Here is a 22,873-nt window from a genome sequence, read left to right on the forward strand (position 1 = left end):
TTTAATTTATTCTAAAAATATTTCAGATATCAATTTTTTTAAATGCATCTGAAATTACTCGAACAATATTTCTGAAATACTTTTGAAATAAGTTTAATCTTTGAAATATTATAAATTTCAAAATTGGTCGAATTTTTTTTAAATCCAAATTTCAATATTTAGACGTTAGACTGTTTTATTCTCACCTGCTAAAATTTTGTACAACAAATTTTGTGGGTCATTTATGGTCGTGAAGTGTGACGATGGTTATAAGAAGTATATGGTATAGGCAATGCAAATTTCAATTTAATTTGCACCCATTCACAGAAGAAGTCGGATTTGTCTATGTAACACGACTTCTAAGAAATTTGAGCATGCACCTTCTAAAAAAAAATAAATAAAATTGAGGATGCATAGAAAGATTGCTTCAATTCGCATGGCTCATGTCCTAGCACGCTATGCATTGGAGGAACAAATAAAACGGATTTGGATGTATCCTGTAACCGAGTGGCTTAATGCCCTCAAATTTTGTGGTTATTTAATTGATTTATTGTTATTCTTAAAAAACAACAATAATTTGAAGAAATAATCTCATATAAATGGGAAGAGAATAAGATAAATTATTGAACGAGAGAATAATAAGTATTTTGGAAAATGGTAAAATGTTTAATTTTATGCGTTAGTGAAACTATTTAGTAATTTAAATTATCTGTTTTCATATTCACTTAATCAAATAGATTTAATAAATATATCTGAAATAATTATTTTTTTTACAACTATTTTCAGGTGGTGCGATCTAAAGTAAAAATTCTGAAAACTTTGATGGTTTTTTCAAAATTTTAACTCGAAACTCTCCCATGCATGATCACGTTTAGAAGTACCATTATATATCATATCATGATTTTATTTTTAATAAAAAAATGTCAAATATAATATATTATAAATTATATAGTATTTTTACAATAATTATTCTATACAATTTATAACATATGTATTACTAAATGATTTAGTTGGTAGATATATTAGTTTACAAATATATTACCATGAGCATCTTTTAAAGCTATCATACATATATTTGAAAGCACTAAAAATATATATTTTAATTGAATTTATTGTTTTCATGTGCATTAAAAATGCATAAGTTGTACCAAAAAATGAAAAAAAAAATTCAAAATTCAAAATGCATAAATGGAACGAGATATGCAAAACTTGTATATATAATCCAAAAAAAAAAAGTAACCATATTTCCTCGTACTAGAAAACAAAAAAACATTTATGTCAAATTATCTGAGAAATGAGAAAATTTATGGTAAGCATCAACTAAAAAACCACATGGACGACGGGAATTGAACCCGCGCATGGTGGATTCACAATCCACTGCCTTGATCCACTTGGCTACATCCGCCCTCCTATCCTATACTATGATAAGTAGAAATAAAAAAAAAACTTATGTAAACTTTATTCTATCATAAAGGAGCAATACCAATCCTCTTGAGCTAATAAAAATTATATAAATTTTTTTTAAAGAAAAATGATTAGCAGTAAAAATAAATAAATTAAAAAAATTATGAGTCTCGTTAATACATAATAGAAAAATGAAAAAGTTGCAAAGTATTTATCCTTGGTTCGTGTCTAAAGAATTTGAGTAAGATTGATGAAATTACAAAATTCGAAATAAATGAATTTTTTTAGTACAATATATAATAGTAAGGATCAAATTTACAACTTCTTTACGTGACATATATATCAATCACGGTTAAGTTATCTGTCAAATAAAAGAAATAAAAAAAATTGATTATGATTCATTATGTTTCTTGTTAAATAAAACGTGACATAACTTCGTGGCCCACCAGAAGTCCCCCATTCCTAAAATAAGTAAAAAAGGTTTTCAATAGGGCGCCTACAGCTTCCCATTCCATAGCAGCCCAGCAACTGGGCAGCTCCAGCGAACTTGTCATTTTAGGAAACTCCACTCTCCACCCCATTCACCTTCCTCCGTCGCTCCATAATTTTCTAGCGGCAGCCTCAAGCTCTCATTTCTCCCGCACTTTCTCAAGATCTTGGTTTCGCGGCGCCTCATCGTTCCCCATTACTGCTTTCATCACTGGGTAATTTTGTTTTGCTTGTTAAATCCCTATTCGTCAACTAATTGTTCACTTCTATTTTTCTTGTTCGCATCATGGCGGAGCATTGCTCCTGGTCTCTTAATGGGTTTGTTGTATTGTCTGTCTATTGGACGATGGACTGACGTTAGGGCATGATTTTTACTTTTCCCCTCCGGGTTACCTGATTGCTGTTTCTATGGGTTGTTTCCTTTATGAACTGTTGGGTGTACATTAGGGGACATTTGTGAAATTGGTTGCGAAACCGTTTCATTCAGGTGCAAGAAAGTGGTTTTTGGTGATTTTAGAAGGGAAAGAACCAAGGGTGACTTGGTGGGTGTAACTGGTGAGTACTCAGGGGTGTCTTTTGGATGTTTGGAGGTACCTCCCATTCTATCCCAGCTAGAACCCTAGCCACTGAAATCCTGGTTCTCTCAAATTGTGCGCCTTGGGATGGGCGGAGCTCCGGGGATTAGTAGGGATTAGTAAGGAGAGCCATGAGCATAATGCAAAGAGTGAGTCCTTGATACTCTGTCTATACAAAAATTCATGGTAAGGAAACAGGTACTCGTGTTTTCTGCTTAATCAAGTAAGCTAAATTTGGTTTGCTGCATGTCTCGGGATTGGTGACAGAATAAGACTAGTGGTGTAGGTAAATAGAAGCTACCGTGACTAAATCTTCGTGTCGGACTAGATAATTCATTTTGACTAAGGCAGCAATTTATGAAATATATGTATATATTTTTTTTGGAGTATGAAACACTGTACTAAAAGAAAACATGTACACGTGGGGATTGCTGGAAATAAGATATCCTCCCTGCTTAAACTATCAGAAAGAGATTAATTCACGAGTTAGTGTTTCTCCTAGAGAGTTTATTGATCTTTTGAAGCTGCTGGATAATATTCAGTTGGGGAAGATTGTGACGAGAGGACTTAGGCTCTTCATCCTTCGGGCTTCTTTACTGTCAATTAACTGTTACAGCATAAAACTTTGGTCGGAAGATGCGTGGCTTCAGATTTTCTAAGGCAATTTGCTTGGGAGCTCTTGAAGCTTTGGATCATTTATTTTTTCATTGCCTTACAGTAAGGTGCTGTGGTGCTCTCTTCTACAAATCTTTGGTATGTCTTGGAACTTTCAATATGCATCGAAAGGCATTGTGTTTCATCAAGTGTCTGGTCATCTGTTCAAGAGGAAAGTAAAGAAGCTTTGAAATTGTATCATGAAATCAATTCTTTGGTGCGGGAAAGGAACAAGAACAACAAAATTTTTAATGGGCAAGCAAAGATTGGAGGAAAGTATTTGATTTGGCTAAATTTTAGTTTTACCTGTGGATGTCTTTAGAATATGAGTTGAGAAATTATACTCCATCTGTAATTATAGTTGGGTTGGATTTCTTTGACGGCTACATTGGAAATATGTTTGGTAGATTTGTTTTTGGGATTTGCTACTTGGTGTGTGGTTATTAGGTTGTACTTTGTAAAGTATTACTTTCCAGGTTCCACTAATCAGTGAAGGTATAAGGATCTTGGTCCTATTTTTTTGGCAATGTTCTTCTGTATGGTACGGATATGGTGGAGATTTTTGTAGGTTTTTAGGTACCCTAGGTTCTGAAGAGACTTGTCATGCTACGTTGGAAGAAGTTATTCATCACTCCCATTTTTGTTAAAATGAAAAGTTTCTGTGATAGGCGAAGTTCTTGTCTGTCCTATGATACATTTTGGAGGGTTTTTACGGGATTAGAGGGATCTTGCGAGGATGTTTCGATTTTGATGGACTTTATACTTTGCTTTGGGTTTTTGCGTCCGACATTTTAAAAAAATGATCTTAGACTGTTTTTGATTCTTAATAGTTGGAACTTCTTATAATTTCTTTTTGGAGGTTCCCTTGTTTGCCCTGGCCTGTGTTATTGTTTGGCTTAGTTCTGTAATATTTTATTCCTCTTAATGAAATCAGTTTCTTATCCATGGAAAAATAATTGATTGTTGGTTTTGCAGTTCTTTTGGAGGCTTGCATCTTCGTCAGAGAATGGCCAATAATCCTCAATATTCAGGTTTACAGGTAAAATATCTACAAATCCTATGTTTGATTTGTTTTATTTCTCAACTTTTGCCCAACATTTTGCTTTTCGTAAAAAGTATATTAATTAGATATGTCGAATTCTCCTAGGCATTGATTTAAATTTTTTCAAAGATGTAAACATCAGTATTAAGCTGGTATATAAAAAAAATCAGGAACAAAATTTCAGTATTAACTTTTAGGAAACACTGGAAAATTGTCCGTGTGTGTAATTTTATTAATTTTTTTTTTCTAAAATAGTGATACAGCCCTCTGAACTTTAATTTTTGGAACCTCGTTGTTTTTGTTTCCTTGTCTTAGAGCTCAATCTAGAAAGTATTGTTAACTATGATCTTTTTATTCCTCAAGCCAAATGAAGATTTTATTTTATAGCACCTTTGACTTTTTGTAAGCCATGCACCTTTGTGTATTTCCTTCTTCAATAAAATATTGTTTGCATAAAGAACAGACGTTTATTTGGTACAAGGATTTTAAAGTCAATCAAATATAGTTATCTTTTATTCATCAGTTCTGAAACTGGATAATTTGCATTTTGTTCCAAATTCTAATTCCTAATTGCACATTTTCTACCTGTGAAGCCTCTCCGGCCTCCTATTGTTAGTCCTATGGAGCAAGCTAGAGCCTTTGTTCCACCAATGTCTACTCAGGTAAAGCTACTTATGGTTAGGTGAACTTAGGTCTTTTATATCTTGGGTACATTATGACTACAAAATCTTAAGGAATTGATGTAACTCAAGTATTTCAGCAGTTTCGACCTGCAGTCCCAGCACCTCATTCGCAGCAGTTTGTTCCCTTGCCTTCTCAGCATTTTCAGCCTCTTGGCCAAGTTGTTCCAATGATGAATGTTGGCATGCCCCCTCCTCCTCAAGCTCAACAATCCCAATTTTCTCAGCCATTGGCTCACTTGCCTCCTCCTCCAAGACCTTGTGAGCCAGGTCATGGGACATTACCCCCACAATCAATTCCACTGCCAGTTGCTCAGCCAAATAGGCAATTTACACCTGAATTGCAACAAGCGCAGCCTCTCATTCAACCTGCTGCTATTGGCATGCCTGGTCCTGGTGGCTCTGGAACACCTTTATCTTCATCATACAGTGTAAATTTCGTTAATTATTGGTGAACTTTCAATTTATTCATTATACTGCACTGATAAGATGTTGGTAACATTAGAATGGACATTTTGTTGTAATATAAAATTAAGTTATTTTGCATCCTAAAAGGTTTTCTCCAAGTTTTTGTGGACATTGATGTTTGTCAACAATTTTGTTGAATCCCATTAATGATATATCCATTGGTATCTGTTTTACATCCTTCAACTCATCTGGGATTTTTTCTGTGCAGTATGGACCACCTCAAAATTACAATACCACTATGATTCATCCTTTACCCCAATCACATGCACCAATTGTATCTTCTGGAGGACAGCTTACCTTACCAGAAGGAATGGGCAGTTCTGTTTCAGTCACACCTCTGAATCACACAAGAGAACAACCTTATGCTACCTCTTCTGTACCTTCAGTATGTATCATTTTTATTATCTTTAATCTCTTTTCCTGCTAATGTCTTAGACTAGTTTCATAAATTTACTTTGCATTCGCCTTTTTGTTAATTTTAGGCAGCCAATGTTCAGCCTATGCCTGCTGGAGCAGCCTCATCAGAATGGATAGAACATACATCTGCTGATGGTAGAAGGTATTCCCCAACACAAACACATTGTTATGTTTTATTTTTGTTACTCTTATATTACCTGAACTTCATGCCTAAGTCTTTGGTAACACCGTTAAGGCCCTTCATGCAAGTGCCAATAATTTTGATTTAGCATTTTTTGAATAGGAACTTAAGTTTTGTGATATTGTGATTGTGGATCATGAGAGAGAGGATGTGTTCTGTGTTTAATGGCGGGCTAGCCACTATGTGAAATTGTTGCATAAGATGGTTGATGGCAATCTGATTTTTTTATTATTTACTGATTGCATTTGTCATTGTTCTAATATCATACTTTTGTTTTTTTGATCTGTTTAGATACTATTACAACAAGAAGGCGAAAATATCTAGCTGGGAGAAGCCTTTTGAATTGATGACTCCAATAGAGGTGAGTTAAACAACATACATCGCTATCTTTTATTGTCCCATGTTCCTAGTAGATTTTGATTTTCTGAAGGTTCCCTTTTTCGTGCATTTGATAAGATTTATTCTAAAATATTAACGTCCTTTTTCCAGGCATGTTATTCTAATTGCAATAATGCTACTAGTTAATTGCAAGTTATTACCTTCTTCTTTTGCCCTTTTGCCCTCTTTCCTATCATGATTTGGAAATGATTGCTCTAATTTTGATGCTCTATCTGGGTCTGGTAATAATTTGATTGGCACGTGCCTTGCAATATATCAAATGAAAATACTGAATAACTAGCATAATGTTGTTAATTTTTTTTTCCTAACTTCCAAGTTAAAATGGGTTAACTTCTTTTGAGCGAGCAATAGGAAACCTATCTTCTTCTAGAAAAACTCAGTTTGTTATTGAAAAAAAGAACTTTATGAAATCCTTCGTCTTCTTTTTCACTGTTACTGATTTGAATAAGGTTGTTAATTAGTTTAGGAGTGGTGTCTGGTCCTCTTTCATACGTTATTAAGGTAGTCCCTCTCTGTGAGAATTCTTGAGATATACTGGCATATATCATATGTTGTACGCCTTTCATTTTTTAAATATAACTTTTTTTGCTATTTTTTCGTGCTGCTCATATCTTACTGTAAATGAGTTGTGTAACTTCGGTAGCTTTAAAGATGCTTACAGGTACATGCTGTGCTACTCTGTTGAGAGGTAGGATAAGCTGTCAGTCTTTGCTGCTTGCTCTCCCTATCTGTCTTGAATGTTAGTAAATTTCTGTTATTTGTGTTACTTTTTTGACCTGTAGTATGATAGCCTCAATTAGCCTTCTGTTAATTTATTCTGCTGAATGCTTCTTCAACATTGTTATGGTGTTGTTATACCGTTGTTGATATTTGTGGTATATGCTTTTAGATAATTGTCATATCTGCACAAAGACATCTGAATTATTTGATGCTAAAAATCTCAGAGTCTTATTCTTACTTTTTCCCATTTTTGTTTCAGTTGCGAGTACATTTTTTCTTCCAAATCATTATTTGTTTGTTGGCCTTAGAATTCTACTCTTGGAGTCTAGTTATACTACCATGTGGATCAGATTAACTGCTGTGAAATGGAACATAAATGATACTTATAAGAATGGATTGTCTTTTGTTTCTAATTAGTAAGTTTTGCTCTTGATATAGTCACATAAAAGCTGGTTTTTCCTTCGTAAGGTTTCTGGCCTTTTGGCTTGTTCCGATTACTTTGATGTTTCTGATGGGCATTTGAGAAGAAACCTTGTGAATGTTAGTATCGAAATTGTACTTGGAGGGTAGAAGAAACCTTTTTGAGATAGAGGCTGAGAATTGGAAGACTAAGATAAAAGCTTGGGGTGGTTACTATTTGGCTCAAACAAAGATAGGTTGATTTGGACTCTAGACAAATTTGACTCATTCAATAGCAAGTTACCTTTTTTGAAGCTTACTTTTATAGTCCGAAGTTGAAGATTCCCCTTTGAACTGTGTTTTGGCAGGCAAAGTCCCAAAGAAGGTAAAATTCTTTCTTGATTCCTTGCCTATAGAGCCTAAATACTCAAGACAGACTCCAAAAGAATAGGTGAACTCTAGACGGAGAAACTTTCGATCATCTCCTCCTCCCTTGCCTTTTTGCATCCACAGGGTGGTCTTTCTTACCGAATATTTTTGGATAAAAGTATTGAAGATTGGTTGCCTGAAGTCCTTTCTGAATGTTGGTTGAAAGGCAAAGCTAAAATCCTTGGAGTTGTTCAGCTAGAGCTTTATTGGGGCTTATTCGGATGAAAAGTAACCAAATAACTTCTTGAGTTAGAAAGACTTTTATAGATATTTGTGATCACATATAGTTTATGACCTCATGGTGGAGTGTGTCTTACACAAGAAATTCTTTTGTAATCACAATATTTTTTTGATTAACCTTGATTGGAAGTCTTTATTCTTTTGACAAGAGACTGGAAGGATTTATTATAATAGCTTTTTTAGTTGGGGTTTCCCTTACCCCAATCCTAGCTTGTAGCCTTTTTTGTTCCTTTACCCAACTTTATAATATTCTCTTATAAAAAAAAAGAAAAAGAAAAAGAAAAAAAAAATTAAATGATAAAATTTAGTTTTAAGTTTTTGAGTCTCATGGCGATATTACTAGGGTAGTAATCGTCTACATGTAGGGTCTTGTGAATCAAAGATAATATCCAAGCCCACACATTAGTGAAGTGTTAAAAGAATATATTAAATGATTTGCCTTATTCAGCAACTTAAGTTATTAAGTCTAGTGGTTTAACAAATTTTGATCCTCATTCAATATAAAGCTAAAAAAAATTGGTTATATCAAGCTTGTGGTTTCACCAATCTATACCTTGAACTCTTTCCAGTTTTTGACGCTTGTAAATATTGAAGAAAAAATAAGAATTTTGTATGTGAAGGGGTTTGCAATATGGTTCAAATGTCAACCGTTATCAATATGACTTGGCTGAGTCATACGCATCTCAATTTGCGACTAATACAATATTGGGACATAGGGTTGTGGACAGAGTTTTGAAGGAAAAGATAAAGTTCTCTTGTGAAATATGGCTTTTATTTCGAGGGATCTGAGTAGAGAGAGATTAAAGAAACTTTGTAGTGACTTAGTGGATGTTTGAGAGCTGGTTATGTTTTTCCCTCTAATTGCCAATGACTCTCTTTTGCTGATTCCTTTCAATTTTTTAAGGTAGACATTTTTTGAGTACTTCTTCCCTTTTAACTATTTTTAAGTGGGGAATATCTTGACCTATACTCTCTCACACAAAAGTGGATACACACAAAACAATGGTCACTGTTTCTTAGAAAATACATTTTACTATAGTTTTGACTTGTAAAGTTCTCATTTTTGTGACAGAGGGCAGATGCATCAACCAACTGGAAGGAGTTCACAAGTCCTGAAGGAAGGAAGTAAGCAATCTTTTGCAGGAAGTCTAGTTAATTGCAAGCGTTGTGGTTTTTGAATGCATTTTCGACTCATTAACTTTATTTGATTTGTGAATGTGGTACAGATATTATTACAACAAGGTCTCCAAGGAATCTAAGTGGATAATTCCTGTGGAACTGAAGGTTTATTTGATATCTTACTTGACTCGTATTTGTACCTTTTCAACTTCTTTCTTGGGTTTTATATTTGTTTTCCATGTCATTTAAGTTTGGTGCATTGACTATGTGAAGTTGGCTCGAGAGAGAGTAGAGAAGCCATCCACTCTTGGAACAGAGAAGGAACCTATTCCTCCGGAACTCCCATCTGCTTCTTTCCTGGAAGCGTCATCTATTGCCGATACAACATCTACTGCCAAAGGACTAACATCTAGTACATTGTCAGTAGCAGCTGTTGATGTACAATCTGAGAAGGATGCCTCATCCGTTGTTATTTCAAGTACAGAAACAAATGGTGGGGTTCAATCACCCGTCAATATAGTTCCTACTGGTTGTGCTATTTCAGAGAATGAAGGTACTGCTGTTGTGGAGGATACTGCGGTAGAACCCAGGTATGGGCAGTTATCTAACTGAGCGCTCTGTTTTATTGGTATGTAATTTGGTTTGTGTCCCTCGGAAATAAAATTGTAGGGAACATGTATTTCTTTGAAGTAGGGTGCACAAAAATTGAATGGGAGCATGGAATTGAAGGCCCAACTCCAAAAGTTATCCTAAACCCTAAATTAAAAGAAAGCACCAGAATTCTTAAGGGAAAAAAAGAAAAGAAAAAGAAAAAGAAAAGAAGCAATAAAATATGCAATCTTAACTTGATTGGAACTTTCTATTGAATGCTTGACGTTCTACGCAACTTAAAATTTTGTGTAAAAATTATGCAGGAATAATTTGAACCAGTCTTCTGCTCAGGATACTGATAGTTTGACAGATGGTGTTCCTGCACAAGAACTTGAGGTAGCACTTGATTCTTTTTATTATGGTTAGATTTATTCTTCTGTTTTCCCCTTATTCATCTGTGTTCTTTATCATTATTAAGGAAACTAAGAAAGATATATTGGAGGAGAAAGCTGAATTTACATTGGAAGAGAGGGCTATTGATCAGGATACTTCGGCTTATCCAAATAAGCAGGTAAGGATTCTTCTAACCCCCATTGTCCTTTTTCTCCACTTTCGGGCTAAACCTTATATTTTTCTGACATTTTTTTTTTGTTTTTGTTTGTTTTGTTGTTGTTATTGTAGGAAGCTAAAAATGCATTTAAAGCCCTCTTGGAGTCTGCTAATGTTGGTTCTGACTGGACTTGGGATCGGGTAATTGAACTATATATATCCAAGTTTATGCTTGTATTTTAGCCACTGTCCTTAACTTGTATTTTGACATATCAGGCCATGAGAATTATAATTAATGACAAGAGGTATGGTGCTCTAAAAACACTTGGAGAACGGAAGCAGGTGTTCAACGAGGTATTGGTTGCTTGATCTAGTCCCTTTTTATTACTAGGTCTTGTCTGCTTAATCTCTCAATCTTATAATCCCATGAAATGTCTGAAAGATGCTCCCGTGGTGCTGGTAGTGATTTTTTAAAGTAATCTGTACTTTGTTGTATGTTGAAGTTCCTTGGTCAAAGGAAAAAACAGGAAGTGGAGGAGAGGCGGATTAAACAGAAAAAATCACGGGAAGAATTCAGAAAGATGTTGGAAGTATGTTTTTTCTCTAAAAAATTGCTTGACATCTATTCACGTCCTATTTTCTTATCTTTTACCTATATCTGATTCTGTGCAGGAGTCAACTGAGCTTTCCTCATCCATGAGATGGAGGTTGGTCTTCTACAATACAATTTATGTTCCTTTTCCATTTTCTCGTTAGTAATTGCTGGTTGTTTATTCTTTGGGATTTGTGTTTGCTTATGAAAACTTCAATTAGCAGCAAAGCTGAGTCAATATTTGAAGACGATGAACGCTTCCAAGCAGTTGAAAGAGATAGGGACCGGCGTGATCTTTTCGAGAGCTTCTTGGAGGAACTAAAAAATAAGGTACGCATGGCCTCCACTTTCTACCTTTCTATTTCTACCCCCTTTTGCTTTGATGGATAAGTCCATTAATTTTTTCTCTTCTTTCTTATCACTTTCAGTTTTCTTTTAATCAGTTAAATAACTTGATGAAAACATAGAAATGGATTAAATATGTCAATTTGCTAATGCATGTAACTCTAGTAAAGATCCTGAGCGAAGTTAATTCCAAGATGGTGATTGGATTGATAAACTAACTTGCTAATGCTTGAAATACGTTTGGCACTTAATCCAACGTCACTACTTCTTGTATTTGGCATTCACCACTCCTAGCTAGAAACCTAAAATGATGTGACGCTAATTAGGTTGTTATTTCAGCACAGTTACAGTATGTGACTGGTAAGAAAATTCAACTGTTTGCACCGCTTTTTAAAGGCTAGACAAGCTACCTTTAGCTAGGAGCCTCTTTCCTTCTGCCTAGCTGAGTAAGATATCCTTTTGTTAGAAAAACTATTGTGTTAAATCTTCTAACGGCGTGCTATAAGTTAAAATGGAGTAACGTAGCTCAACTCAAAGTCTCAAACATCTTTTGGGGATTAATCTCCTATAAACTTTTAGTAAAGTGGGTAAGAATGTACAAGTCATACAAAGTGTGTAATTGCAAACTTCCATCCCTTATTCTCTTCCCCTTTTCTCTACATGATTTTTGTGCTTCCAATAGATCTTATTTCTTGGTTGAGTTGACAAAAGTAAGCTGTGTTGAGGACATCAACAAGTTTTATTTTTCATTAATATGATGGTTGTTGTTGGTTAGGAGCGTGCAAAAGCACAGGAGGAGCGTAATCGAAATATTCTGGAATACAGAAAATTTTTGGAATCTTGTGACTTTATTAAGGTACTCTTTTAGCTTTGTTGCAATGCCTAAAAAATTTATAAGTTATTGTTCTACTTTGCTGTATAAGCTCAATTGAAGTGTTATGCAATGGTTTTACTTCAAGGCTAGTAGCCAGTGGCGAAAAGTACAAGACCGCTTGGAGGTTGATGAAAGATGTTCACGCCTTGAAAAAATTGATCGCTTGGAAATTTTCCAGGTAACCTTATACATTCTAATAACGATACTATTGTTTCTAACGACCGACAATATCAATAATTGCAATAGAATGACCTAAGAGTCTAAGAGGACAATTAGTTAGTCCAAATGCCTTTAGGGAATGTCTGTTTCATAGAAATACCATCACATTCCTACATTAAATCTTATTAAGCTCTCCTCTCTCTCACTACATCTCTCCAACTCCATACACATATTTTCTCTTATTATCTTATCTCTACACACTTTTTTCTCGTTAAAGGGAGAGAGTACGGGGAATACTTGTTTGGTGTATAAATATGGTTGGAAAATGTTGCTTTTGAACTAAAAGATGATGGGATTTGTTTTATTCCAGTTGGGCGTTACCTCTTTTTTTTTTTTTTTGGGTCAGAATGCATCTTTTCTGGCGAGGTTTGTGGTTGGAAACTGGGTAAAGGGATCTTGTTTTTCATTCAGGTTTCTACTTCTTCGATAGATGTTGTTGTCAAGGAAGAAGATCATATATAATCTTGTTTAGACTTTGTATAGGGAGCTAGATGAAAAGTGAAAGACATGGTTCTATTTTTGGTAATTTTTTAAAATTAAGATAGGGATCATGAATGTCTTAGTGGGCTTGTACTTGCAAAGGCTTTGATCTCTTTGCTTCTCCACCATCGCTGTTGGAGTTTGTGGTGGAAGTGGTGAATGGATCTTTAGAGCTCAAAGTTATGTACATTGGTGGGCCATTTCATAATAGATGTAGGGGGAAACCTTGTTTTGGAGGCTGCCATTGGTGTAGAGTGGAGGGTTTAAATTTGGGTTTGATTTTTTTTTTTTTGGAGGGAATAATTAATGTTAATTGGCCAGAATGGATCAAAAAGCCTCATCCTATTGTGGGCTTATTTGATTGTCCAAAATAAGGAAAATCCTCATGGACATGGATGGAGGTAGATGACTCAGTATGGTGGGCCATTGTGCGAGAGGGGAATAATCCCAAGGGAGAGGCAAAAGCATCCACTACAGTCCCACACCTCGTTTTAATTAAAAAAAACATTTCGAAAGAGTACAGTACCTGTTGCGTGAGCCGAACTCTTACGAATGTATATTACAGGAATACCTACGTGATTTAGAGAAGGAAGAGGAGGAACAGAGAAAAATACAGAAGGTACTTTTGTTTGCTTTTCTTGTTTAGTATTGTACTTTTCCTTCTTCAAATAGTGTTCTTTTCTGAAATTTTGTGCACAATAGGAAGAACTGAGAAAAGCTGAACGCAAGAACCGTGATGAGTTCCGCAAGATGATGGAAGAACACATTGCTGTAGGGATTCTTACACCTAAAATTCATTGGCGTGACTACTGCATGAAGGTTGACACTTGGCATCTCCTTTATTCTATTTTTTAAATTATGATTTAAACTATTTCGCAAGCATTCAATTAGTGGGTCAGACATGGTATTCATTATTCTTTAATGGTTTTTCATAAGGCAATATCTTTTGTTTTTAGGTTGTGTTTCTTGTTCTGTGATATCTTGATTCTGTAAGCTGAAGACATGCAACTTACATGCCAACCTATTTGTCTCCTTAGGTTAAAGAGTTACCTGCATATTTGGCGGTTGCTGCAAATACATCTGGTTCAACTCCAAAAGATTTGTTTGAAGATGTTGCTGAGGAGCTACAAAAACAAGTTAATCAACTACATCTCTTGATCTCTTCCTGGCAGACATTTTTTGTTTTTAAAAATGCTGTAATTTTGTGATGCTTTCTTGATTTGGTAAAGGTGCTTGTGATAGAGCTAGATAGTAAGAGGTAATATAGTAATTAGTCGGGTAGTTCGGTAAAAGACTATTTGTTATAAATTGGGGGATGGAACATTAGGGGAGGTAGGCAATATTGTGGGTGTTTACTGGTCAGTCTTGAACGTGTCCAGGAGGGGATAGTCTAACTACCTTGAATTGCTTAGGAGATTTGTACTTTATCTTTTATCTTTCAATACATCTGCCTGCACTAATTTCTATTCTTAGTTATATTATCTGCGATCCCATTCCCATTCCCATATACGTTTCCATGTTACCATACTCTCCTGATATAACTTGCTTGCTTATTGTTAAGTAGCATGCCTTTGTTCTCACTGTTCTTCTCTACTCTCGTACGCTCGCATTGCTGAAATTCTGTGATATTAAGTGCTGGTATATTAAGGCTGATTCAATATTTCTGTTTGGGGTGGGTATTTTTGCAGTATCGTGATGACAAAACTAGAATAAAAGATGCTGTGAAGTTGAGAAAGGTATTGTCCTATAGCAGAAACGATGCTTTTCCTGTTCTGTCGCTAGTAGTTTGTGCGTCTAATCTTTTGGGATTGTCAGATTGCAATTTCATTGACATGGACACTTGACGACTTTAAAGCTGCTATTTCGAAAGATATCAGCAATTCTCCAATATCAGATGCCAACTTAAAGGTACTTTCCCGGGCTTACTTTTCTTTATTCTTGATGGAGTCTAGCACCCTTAGGGATCAAGCCATTTTAAGAATGTGGTCTGAGTTATCAGTTGCTTTAAACTTTTACCTGGAAATCTGTGATGTACATTATTGCAATTCATATGATATCACTTTGGAGTCAGAATCTTGAGTGCTTTTCTTGAAGTTTGTTTGGTTGAATAAGTGATTGCTTCAAGTGCGTTCAATATGCTTTAGTTCAATCTTCTTTAATCTTGAACTAGAAAATAGTTTTGGAAGGTAAATGATTGGGTTCATTGATATTATTAACCACATGCTGGAAAAGAGGTCCTAGGCGGAAATCAGCCAGCCTGTCAAAACCAAAATATCCTCCATATTTCCACATTTTTATGTATTGGAATTCATATCGTATCTATATAAAGTAATAGAGCTTATATAAGCTTGTTTTTAATCTTTCACGGGATAAATTATTTGTATTAATTAACCTTGTTCTATCATTGACAAAAATTGCTGACTAGAAGTACTTTCTTAATTTTTCACGTGTTCTTTCTTATATACTCCCTTGTTAATCATGATCTATGCTGTGCAGCTAGTTTTTGATGATTTGATGGAACGGGCTAGGGAGAAGGAGGAGAAGGAAGCTAAGAAGCGTAAACGTCTTGGAGATGAATTTTTTAATCTTTTATGTTCGCTTAAGGTTTGTTACATCATTTGCTCAGTGTGAGTTGATATGTAATATTAACCGAGTAAATGAGTGGATCTTTTTGCATGATCTCTCTCCCCACCCCCAGAAAAAAAAAAAGATGGATGAAAATCTCAAACCCATATTCACTTTTTGCATTGTTGTAGGAAATATCTATACATTCAACTTGGGAAGACTGCAAACCCCTTTTTGACGGGAGCCAAGAATACAGGTATTCATTGTTTTCAATATGGTTTATTGCACATCTTATAAACCATCATGGGTGGTTCATTGGTCCAAATGGGCTAAGGTAATCAAGAGGGAATGGATTCAAACCCCATGATGGCCACCTACCTTACGAATTAGTAATTCCTATGTGTTTTCCGGCACCAAATGTTGTAGGATCAGACGGTTGTCCCGTGAGATTAGTTGAGGTGCACTTGAGGTGCACGTATGTTAGTCCAAACACTTATGGATATAAAAAGAAAATTTATTGCACATCTTATGCTTTGTTTTAAAGCTTAAACCTCTCGAGTAGAAACAAAAATCTGGTTCTTGTGGGTATTTGATGAAGCCAGACAAGACAGCACACTATTTTAGTTAAAAATAGGAATTATTTAAAAAAAATAATGAAGTACTTATTTTTACCCGGTATATGTTGGATAGTACCTTTTGCCCTCACAGATTGTTTCTTACTTCAGTGTGTTCGAATTTAATTTTGTAGTTCCATCGAGGACGAGAGTCTCTGTAAGGAAATATTTGAGGAGTACATAGCACAACTGAAAGAACATGCGAAAGAAAATGACAATAAGCGGAAGGAAGAAAAGGTATTCAGCTACTTTCTATTAATACATTTGAATTTTTGCACAATGCCATTGAGTTTAATATGTCGTCTATTAGGCATTAAAAATGTAAGCAGCAGAAACATGATCGTTTTTCCATAATATAAGCACATCTTTCCTTTTGGTTTCATATGCGAACTAAAATTTGTCTCTGATAATCACCTTCACATATCAATTGTGTGAAGTTCCACGTATGACTTCACTTCTTGCAGGAAGATTTCAATCTAGAATGAATTTCAAGTACTTCCATACAAATACTTGTCGTGAATCTTTAGATTTATTCACATTGAAGATCCTTTTACTGACATGAAAGAAAGTGGGAAAGATTAGAGTTAATTGTTTGGTTAGTTTGTCAGTATTGGTGGTCGTGCTTGTTTAAATTTTTTCCTGATGAGCTTGAAATCGTCCATAAAAACTAAAGTTTCTGCAAACCTATATGGATTATCATTTAATTCAACCTTTGTTATGTTCTTTTCTCCAAATTGATAGGCAAGAAAGGAAAAAGATAGAGAAGAAAGAGAGAGAAGGAAGGAGAAACACAGAAAAGGTGAAAGGGAAAAGGAGGAGCACTTCAAGAAGGATGGAGTAGACACTGAAAATGCTGATGCTTCTGATATCCATGAATCAAAAGAGAACAAGAGAGAGAAAGAACGTAGTAAGAAACAGAGGAAGAGACGGTACAGTGATGAGGAGTATTCGGATGACGATGAAGCTGATCACGATCGGTCTAAGAAATCCCAATCGCATAAAGACCGAAAGAAATCTAGGCGGGTATGTTGTCTTTTTTTTTCCCCATCCAAAATGATTGATTCCCCTCCCCCCTACATTACACTAATTTCTCTCCAAATACCAATGGCATTTAATTCAATGCTCCCCTCCTGTCTTGTCGTGGCCTTGCGTTCGATTTTATAGCACGCATCTGCTCAGGAGTCAGATGGTGAAAGCAGACATAGACGACACAAGAGAGATCATCGAAATGGTTCGTACAAGAATTTTGATCATGAGGAGCTTGAAGATGGAGAGTGTGGCGACGACGGGGCAAGTAGGTAGTTTTTTTCTCCTATACTGACTGTTTAGCGGGATTCTTGTTAACCTAAAATTAAAATATTTGATGATGTTCAAATCATTTATTCGCTTTGTGCATATACAGATTAATTTATTGTTAATAAGCTGTCTCTGTTGGTCATAGACTTTTATTCCTGAGTTCTCTTTTTAAAGATAGTAGACACTTTGTATTGAACTCAAAAGTTGGGACTAGAACAGGATGTTAGAATTACGATGAACAAAAGAGGACAATTGCTTCCCTCCTTCCTTCTCGGCTCTATCCGCGGGATGTCCCCCCAGAATTTGCATTGTTCAGTACCACTACCCTCTCAACCTTGGATTTATTTTCTTCCTCCATGTAACTTGTAGGTTCTACAAACTCCTTAGAATCTCACTTGTCCAGTAAAAAAGCTGGAGGTGGAAGTCAAACAAAAAATTTTCATGACAGAAGAAAAAATAAGGCAAATTAGTGGCTGTGCATTTTAAGTTAGGTAGGAGCAGTTGAATTAAGTTTGATATTTTAGAAATATCAGCCACAAAATCTTGTGTGGTATATACAGTGTAGAAATCCAACTGTATTTGCAACTATGAGAAATGAAAAGAGGAGCCCGTGAAGAGTAAGGAAAGGGCTGAGTTTTGCATATTGATAAGAGGCAAATATCAGAAGAGAGTTGACCACATATTCTCCTTTCACCTTCTCTCTAATTTCTCTCTCTCTCTCTTTTTTGCCCCACAATTTTTTATTAGCCATAGAAAAACTAAAAGTAATGGTCCATAGCTTTCTTTCTCTCATACATATTTATCATGAAAACATAAACTAATTGAAATCTTTTTCCTTTCAGTTGCTATTGGATAGGTATATATTTTTAAAATTTTATTTTTGCATTACAAATGTGATAATGAGGTGGCAAGAGTTTATTGAAATTCTAGCAGGAGAATTTTATTCAATGGAGAGATAAAATGAGTGGCTCTTTATATTGTGCAACTCATCATAGTTATGCTGAAAAAGTACTTGAAGAATTAGTCTCTAATCTTTTTTGTTTTGTTTTCCTATGAAAATGTATTTATAGCTAGGAGCCTAGGACCAGATATAAAATCAGGTTATTGTTGAAGGGATTCGAACCTTTGATCTTTTGATTGAGGATATATTATTTTAATCGGTTGAACTATTCTCAAGCGGATAAATTTATTTAGTTATATGATCAACTCAACATTATTTAGCTTGGAACGTAAAATCAACTAGATTTGGGAAGTTTGATGGGTTGAAATTTCATTAAAGGTATAACTTTTTCCAAAAGTAAATGAGATTTATTTATATATTTTTAGAAATTGGTGGCTATGGTCTAAAAGCTGACCTTTTCCACTATATCTCCAAGAAGAAAGGTAATTATTAGGGAAACCCAAATGATATTTGGAGGACCTAGCCACACAAGTATCATTGAATCCCCACTATGTTTTGCAATTTTTTGAATGCCTAGCAATAGCATGCCTATTTGTCATCATTTTCATTGTTTCCTTTGGTGCATCTTGTTATAATAGATTCCCTCCCCACCCAAAAATAATATTAAATAAAATAAACAATAATAATATTAAAGCAAAATTTATACCAAAGAGATCGAAAGCGGAGTAAATTTGGTGGAATTAAAACCAAACCTAATTAAGTTGATGGGTTAACATAAATTTAATCTTTTAAATATAGTAGTTGACTTTGATACTAGATTGTGTAGGCTTGTTTATCAAGGGTTTGAAACCCTCTCTTTTCGTACTAATTCAACATGTGAATAACATTACAGGGATTTGAACTTAAAGGATATTTAGCTCTAATATCAGATTGTTGGTTGGACTCGCTCAAAAGGTCAGATTGATGGATTGTTACAAATTCTTTTCAATATACTCTTGACATGTCATTTGGTGAGTTGTGATATTGGCACGAGTCCCAACAAAACTTGCCAACAAAATTGAGAAAATAGCGTCACAAGGAATAAAATTCAAGATCTCGACTTAATACCATGTTAAATTCAGGGTATTAAATTTTTATCGAAGCAACATTCCATAAAATTGAGACTTCATCGATGATATTTAAAACTTAGGTTAAATCATTACTGGGCTCCTTTGATATTTTATAACAAATTTAATCTTGTAAATATATTTTTAACCGTTGATAGTATATAGTTCTGTGGTTAATGAAAAAAAAAGGTAGTAATAAAACAAAATTGTGTGAGAGAGCCCTAATTATGTAAAATCCACCTTAAAGAACCAAGCGTGGCCATGCTTGGTCACGAGAACAGCGGTTGACAAACGCGTCATATATTGTGGCTTTTAAACCTGTCCTAATTATTTGTTTCGACAACTTTATATTAAACTTTAATTGTAACAAATGATTAATTAAATACTACATTAATTAACAAAATCCATGCTGTTTCCTTTTGCCTTGAAGTTCCAAATTTACCCTTTCATTATTGTCTATAAATTCATTTCCACAGTCCCTCCTCTCTAACAGAAAACAGCATCAATGGCTTCCAAACTTCTGACCACCTTCTTCACATTTCTCTCCCTTTTCTTCTTCTTCTTCTTCTCCTCCTTGGCGATCACTGTTGCCGCCCGGCCCGTGCCCGACTTTCCGAACGCTTTTCCAGCCACGACTCGACATGGGGTATGTAAATTCATCAGAAATTTCGCAGCTTGATTTGGAAAACAAAAAAATAAGTAGTAAATTTTGTGCCTTTTTTGTTGTTGTGGTGAAGTTGAAGGTTGTGGATGATGTTTTGGAGGAGGAGAGCTGTGGAGGGATTGGAGAAGAATATTGCTTGATGAGAAAAACTCTTGCAGCCCATCTTGATTATATCTACACAGATAACCAGGAGCCATGATGATTACTATTATTTTCATTCTGAGAATATAATTGAGGGAAAAATGAAAATGTGACCAGAGGGAGAGATTCTTCATTTTGGAGAATTTGGATATAGTCGGAGGTCGAAGAAATCAGAAGTTTTTTTAGTAGCAAGAGTGGAGATTCAAACTTACGATCTCTTAATCGGAGATAGGTGCCTTACCCAGTTGAGCTATGCTCAATATTTTAACCATAAATATACTTTATCTTATTATCCTTTCATTTTACTAAGGATAAAACTTGAAATTGTTAAAAATATTCATATGGGTGAGTAAAATGTATATGCATAGCATTTGGAAAATGGGCATGGGTGAGGGGTTGCACTCTTCATTCATTTGTTTACCTCTTTTTAGTGCAATAAATAAATTGGTAGTTTGGAAGTTGTCTTTAAAACCTATTTTCTATTTTACAAAAAGTTGTTTCCTTTTGTTATCTCTTTGTTTGATTTTGTGGGTTAGCTAAGACTTGAATGTTTAAATACTATATATATTCATGTACTCAGTTTATTATTTCTTTTATTTGTAATTTTAACATTATACTTCATTCACTAAAATTTTTGAGATATAGCTATGTATTAGGGTTTTAATTGCATCTAAATTTGTATTAACATTTTGTAAATAAGAAGAAAAAATTGGTCACTTTATAAAATTTATGTTAAAATTTTGTAAATAAAAAGAAAAATTGATCAGCACGTGTTTTGTTCATATTCCTGCGCAGTTAAGAGAAAAATTGTCCCCAAGGCCACCGCTTGTTTCTTTCTTGGATATGCTCAGTCCGGGTATAGATGCTATGACGTGAAATCCAAGAGATGAAGATTATCCTTGAATGTTCTCTTTAATGAGGTCGCCTCATATTTTCTTTAACCTAATTAATCAGCCCCGGGGGAGAATGGTGATGGAGATGTATTGCGGCCTTCTCCTGTTCATCAACTCGAACCTCATTCTTCTGCAGTTGATGTTACGGATCAGCCCCACTCTTCAGGCCAGCAGAGTGGAGAGACTAAAATACACATTTGGAGCATATAAATACTAAAATGAACGGGAGTATAATAATCAAAATGAATATTTTGAAAGGATATAGAATAAACTAAAATAATATTTAAACCACAAAAATAAAACAAATTGTATAGCATATTATTGTTAGCAAAAGTATATTAAGGATGCCTCAAAACCTCTCAATTCACTCGCGACTTTTTAGTAATAGCTAAGTGTCTTGACCCGAAATTGAACTATCCTCGAGTTAACCTTTTAATTAGTTTCTTAAATCATAATTTTTATAATTTTGGCAAAAATATCATTATTTTTTAAATGTTACATGTGAGAACTTGGAATTACTATTTCTGGGAGAAAGTAGGCATGCCCTTTAAAATAACCACTTAACTGTATTTAAGTTGGCCCAAAATATTATTTTCACTGATTGTGAGTCAATTTTAACATTTAATTTTCAATCAAATTGAATTGTAAAACTTGAACAAATTGCAAAATAATATTTCCTCCTTTTCAAATATAATACTTAAAATAAAATTAGAAAGTTACCTACACCAAGTTCAATCGACAATATCAAAACTCAATTATAAAATGTCGGAACTTAAACCATAAAAAAAAAAAAAATCAAGGTTTTAATCTTAGTTAAGATAACTCAAGTCGATCAAAAAAAAAAAAAAAAACTACGTTACCGCAGTAATTTCACCATTTATTCAAATTTGAGAATTCAATTTATGGGACGAAATAAAAATTTAAAGTTGAAATTCACTCGATAAAAAGATATATATTTCTAAATCTTATTATGTTATATTCCCAATCAGATTCAGAGCCATAAAATTTAGGCGCCAACGGAGGCACGATTTTCCCGCCGTAAAATCAATCACCGACGTCACTTTCTCCGCTGAAACCCTAAATCCAAAGGTCAAAAACCACCGCTAAACAAGTACACAGATAATCGGAGAAGATAATGGGCGCCGCCGCCGGAGGGAAACACTACTGGCTTCTAAAGACAGAACCGGCGGACTGGTCATGGGCCGATCAAGCCGCAAACGGCGGACGAACAAAGTGGGACGGCGTCAAGAACAAGCAAGCCCAGAAGCATCTCAAATCCATGAAACTCGGCGACCTCTGCTTCTTCTACCACTCCGGCGCCAAGGCCCGCCGCGTGGTCGGCGTGGTCGCCATCGCGCGGGAGTGGTACTCGGAGACCGACGACGGCGAGGTCGCCGTCGACGTCGAGGCGGTTGGGGAGATGAGGGAACCGGTGGATCTGAAGGAGATGAAGAAGGGGATCGAAGGGTCGAAGAATTTCGCGCTCTTTCGGCAACCGCGGCTCTCAGTTGTGCCGATTGCGAAGGAGATCTGGGAGAAGATCTGCGAGTTGGGGAGTGGATTTGAAGGGGATGGAACCCAGAGCGGCCATGGGAGTGAGGGCTAGACCTTGAATGTGAATGCAGGGAAGGTGTTTGTGAAAATGCCCAAGAGGATTTTGTTTCGCCTCTTTTGATTGAACTTGGTGGACGAAGAATTGGGATGAATTTCTGGGTGTCATGTTGATGGATTTTGTTTGAGAGGCAAGAAAAAAAAAATGCAAATATGTTTTGTACTGTGGGAAGATTGAAGAAGACGATCCAGAAAATGAAAGCTCAGGTATTTTGTTTATTGTGTGGATTTTTGGGT

General features: G+C 35.2%; 3 protein-coding genes across 7 annotated transcripts; all 3 read left to right on the forward strand.

Annotated features, from left to right (window-relative positions):
- The first annotated feature begins 1,930 nt into the window (after positions 1-1,930).
- Positions 1,931-17,464, forward strand: LOC111017775 (pre-mRNA-processing protein 40A). Of its 3 annotated transcripts, none has more exons than XM_022293648.2 (29): positions 1,931-2,087; positions 4,077-4,140; positions 4,737-4,805; positions 4,904-5,254; positions 5,500-5,676; positions 5,774-5,850; positions 6,181-6,250; positions 9,149-9,201; positions 9,303-9,360; positions 9,469-9,785; positions 10,110-10,182; positions 10,265-10,357; positions 10,468-10,536; positions 10,612-10,689; positions 10,839-10,925; positions 11,008-11,042; positions 11,149-11,257; positions 12,048-12,128; positions 12,232-12,324; positions 13,411-13,464; positions 13,548-13,664; positions 13,883-13,981; positions 14,534-14,581; positions 14,661-14,753; positions 15,342-15,449; positions 15,602-15,666; positions 16,159-16,261; positions 16,766-17,047; positions 17,189-17,464. In XM_022293648.2, exons 2-29 carry the CDS (start codon positions 4,108-4,110, stop codon positions 17,324-17,326), a joined length of 3,030 nt encoding a protein of 1,009 aa, XP_022149340.2. In that variant the 5' UTR covers positions 1,931-2,087; positions 4,077-4,107; the 3' UTR covers positions 17,327-17,464. The 3 variants fall into 3 exon arrangements, with proteins under 3 accessions (XP_022149340.2, XP_022149341.2, XP_087975315.1); XM_022293649.2 differs by having other exon boundaries at positions 11,152-11,257; XM_088119189.1 differs by having other exon boundaries at positions 4,907-5,254; positions 11,152-11,257.
- Positions 17,191-20,603, forward strand: LOC111017778 (phytosulfokines). 3 transcript variants are annotated; one of them, XM_088119192.1, is made up of 4 exons: positions 17,241-17,318; positions 19,114-19,175; positions 19,821-19,973; positions 20,065-20,603. In XM_088119192.1, the coding sequence occupies exons 3-4, from the start codon at positions 19,833-19,835 to the stop codon at positions 20,188-20,190; spliced, it is 267 nt and encodes an 88-aa protein (XP_087975318.1). In that variant the 5' UTR covers positions 17,241-17,318; positions 19,114-19,175; positions 19,821-19,832; the 3' UTR covers positions 20,191-20,603. The 3 variants fall into 3 exon arrangements, with proteins under 3 accessions (XP_022149343.1, XP_087975318.1, XP_087975317.1); XM_088119191.1 differs by having other exon boundaries at positions 17,244-17,322; XM_022293651.2 differs by lacking the exon at positions 19,114-19,175 and having other exon boundaries at positions 17,191-17,322.
- On the forward strand, positions 20,228-22,855 carry LOC148208393 (thymocyte nuclear-like protein). The gene is made up of 2 exons (XM_088119190.1): positions 20,228-20,364; positions 22,015-22,855. The coding sequence occupies exon 2, from the start codon at positions 22,161-22,163 to the stop codon at positions 22,629-22,631; it is 471 nt and encodes a 156-aa protein (XP_087975316.1). The 5' UTR covers positions 20,228-20,364; positions 22,015-22,160; the 3' UTR covers positions 22,632-22,855.
- The last annotated feature ends 18 nt before the right edge of the window (positions 22,856-22,873 follow it).

Source organism: Momordica charantia (assembly GCF_013281855.1).
Source record: "Momordica charantia cultivar OHB3-1 chromosome 10 unlocalized genomic scaffold, Mcharantia_2.0 BLBB01000010.1, whole genome shotgun sequence".
Lineage (NCBI taxonomy): Eukaryota > Viridiplantae > Streptophyta > Magnoliopsida > Cucurbitales > Cucurbitaceae > Momordica > Momordica charantia.

Bases quoted from the DNA above. Each gene is read 5' to 3' on its own strand.
- LOC111017775 (XM_022293648.2), top strand. From the start codon at position 4,108: ATGGCCAATAATCCTCAATATTCAGGTTTACAG. The intron at 5,677-5,773 runs GTATGTATCATT...TGTTAATTTTAG, and splicing joins CTACCTCTTCTGTACCTTCA to GCAGCCAATGTTCAGCCTAT. The intron at 5,851-6,180 runs GTATTCCCCAAC...TGATCTGTTTAG, and splicing joins ACATCTGCTGATGGTAGAAG to ATACTATTACAACAAGAAGG.
- LOC111017778 (XM_022293651.2), top strand. From the start codon at position 19,833: ATGGCTTCCAAACTTCTGACCACCTTCTTCACATTTCTCTCCCTTTTC. The intron at 19,974-20,064 runs GTATGTAAATTC...GTTGTGGTGAAG, and splicing joins CAGCCACGACTCGACATGGG to TTGAAGGTTGTGGATGATGT.
- LOC148208393 (XM_088119190.1), top strand. From the start codon at position 22,161: ATGGGCGCCGCCGCCGGAGGGAAACACTACTGGCTTCTAAAGACAGAA.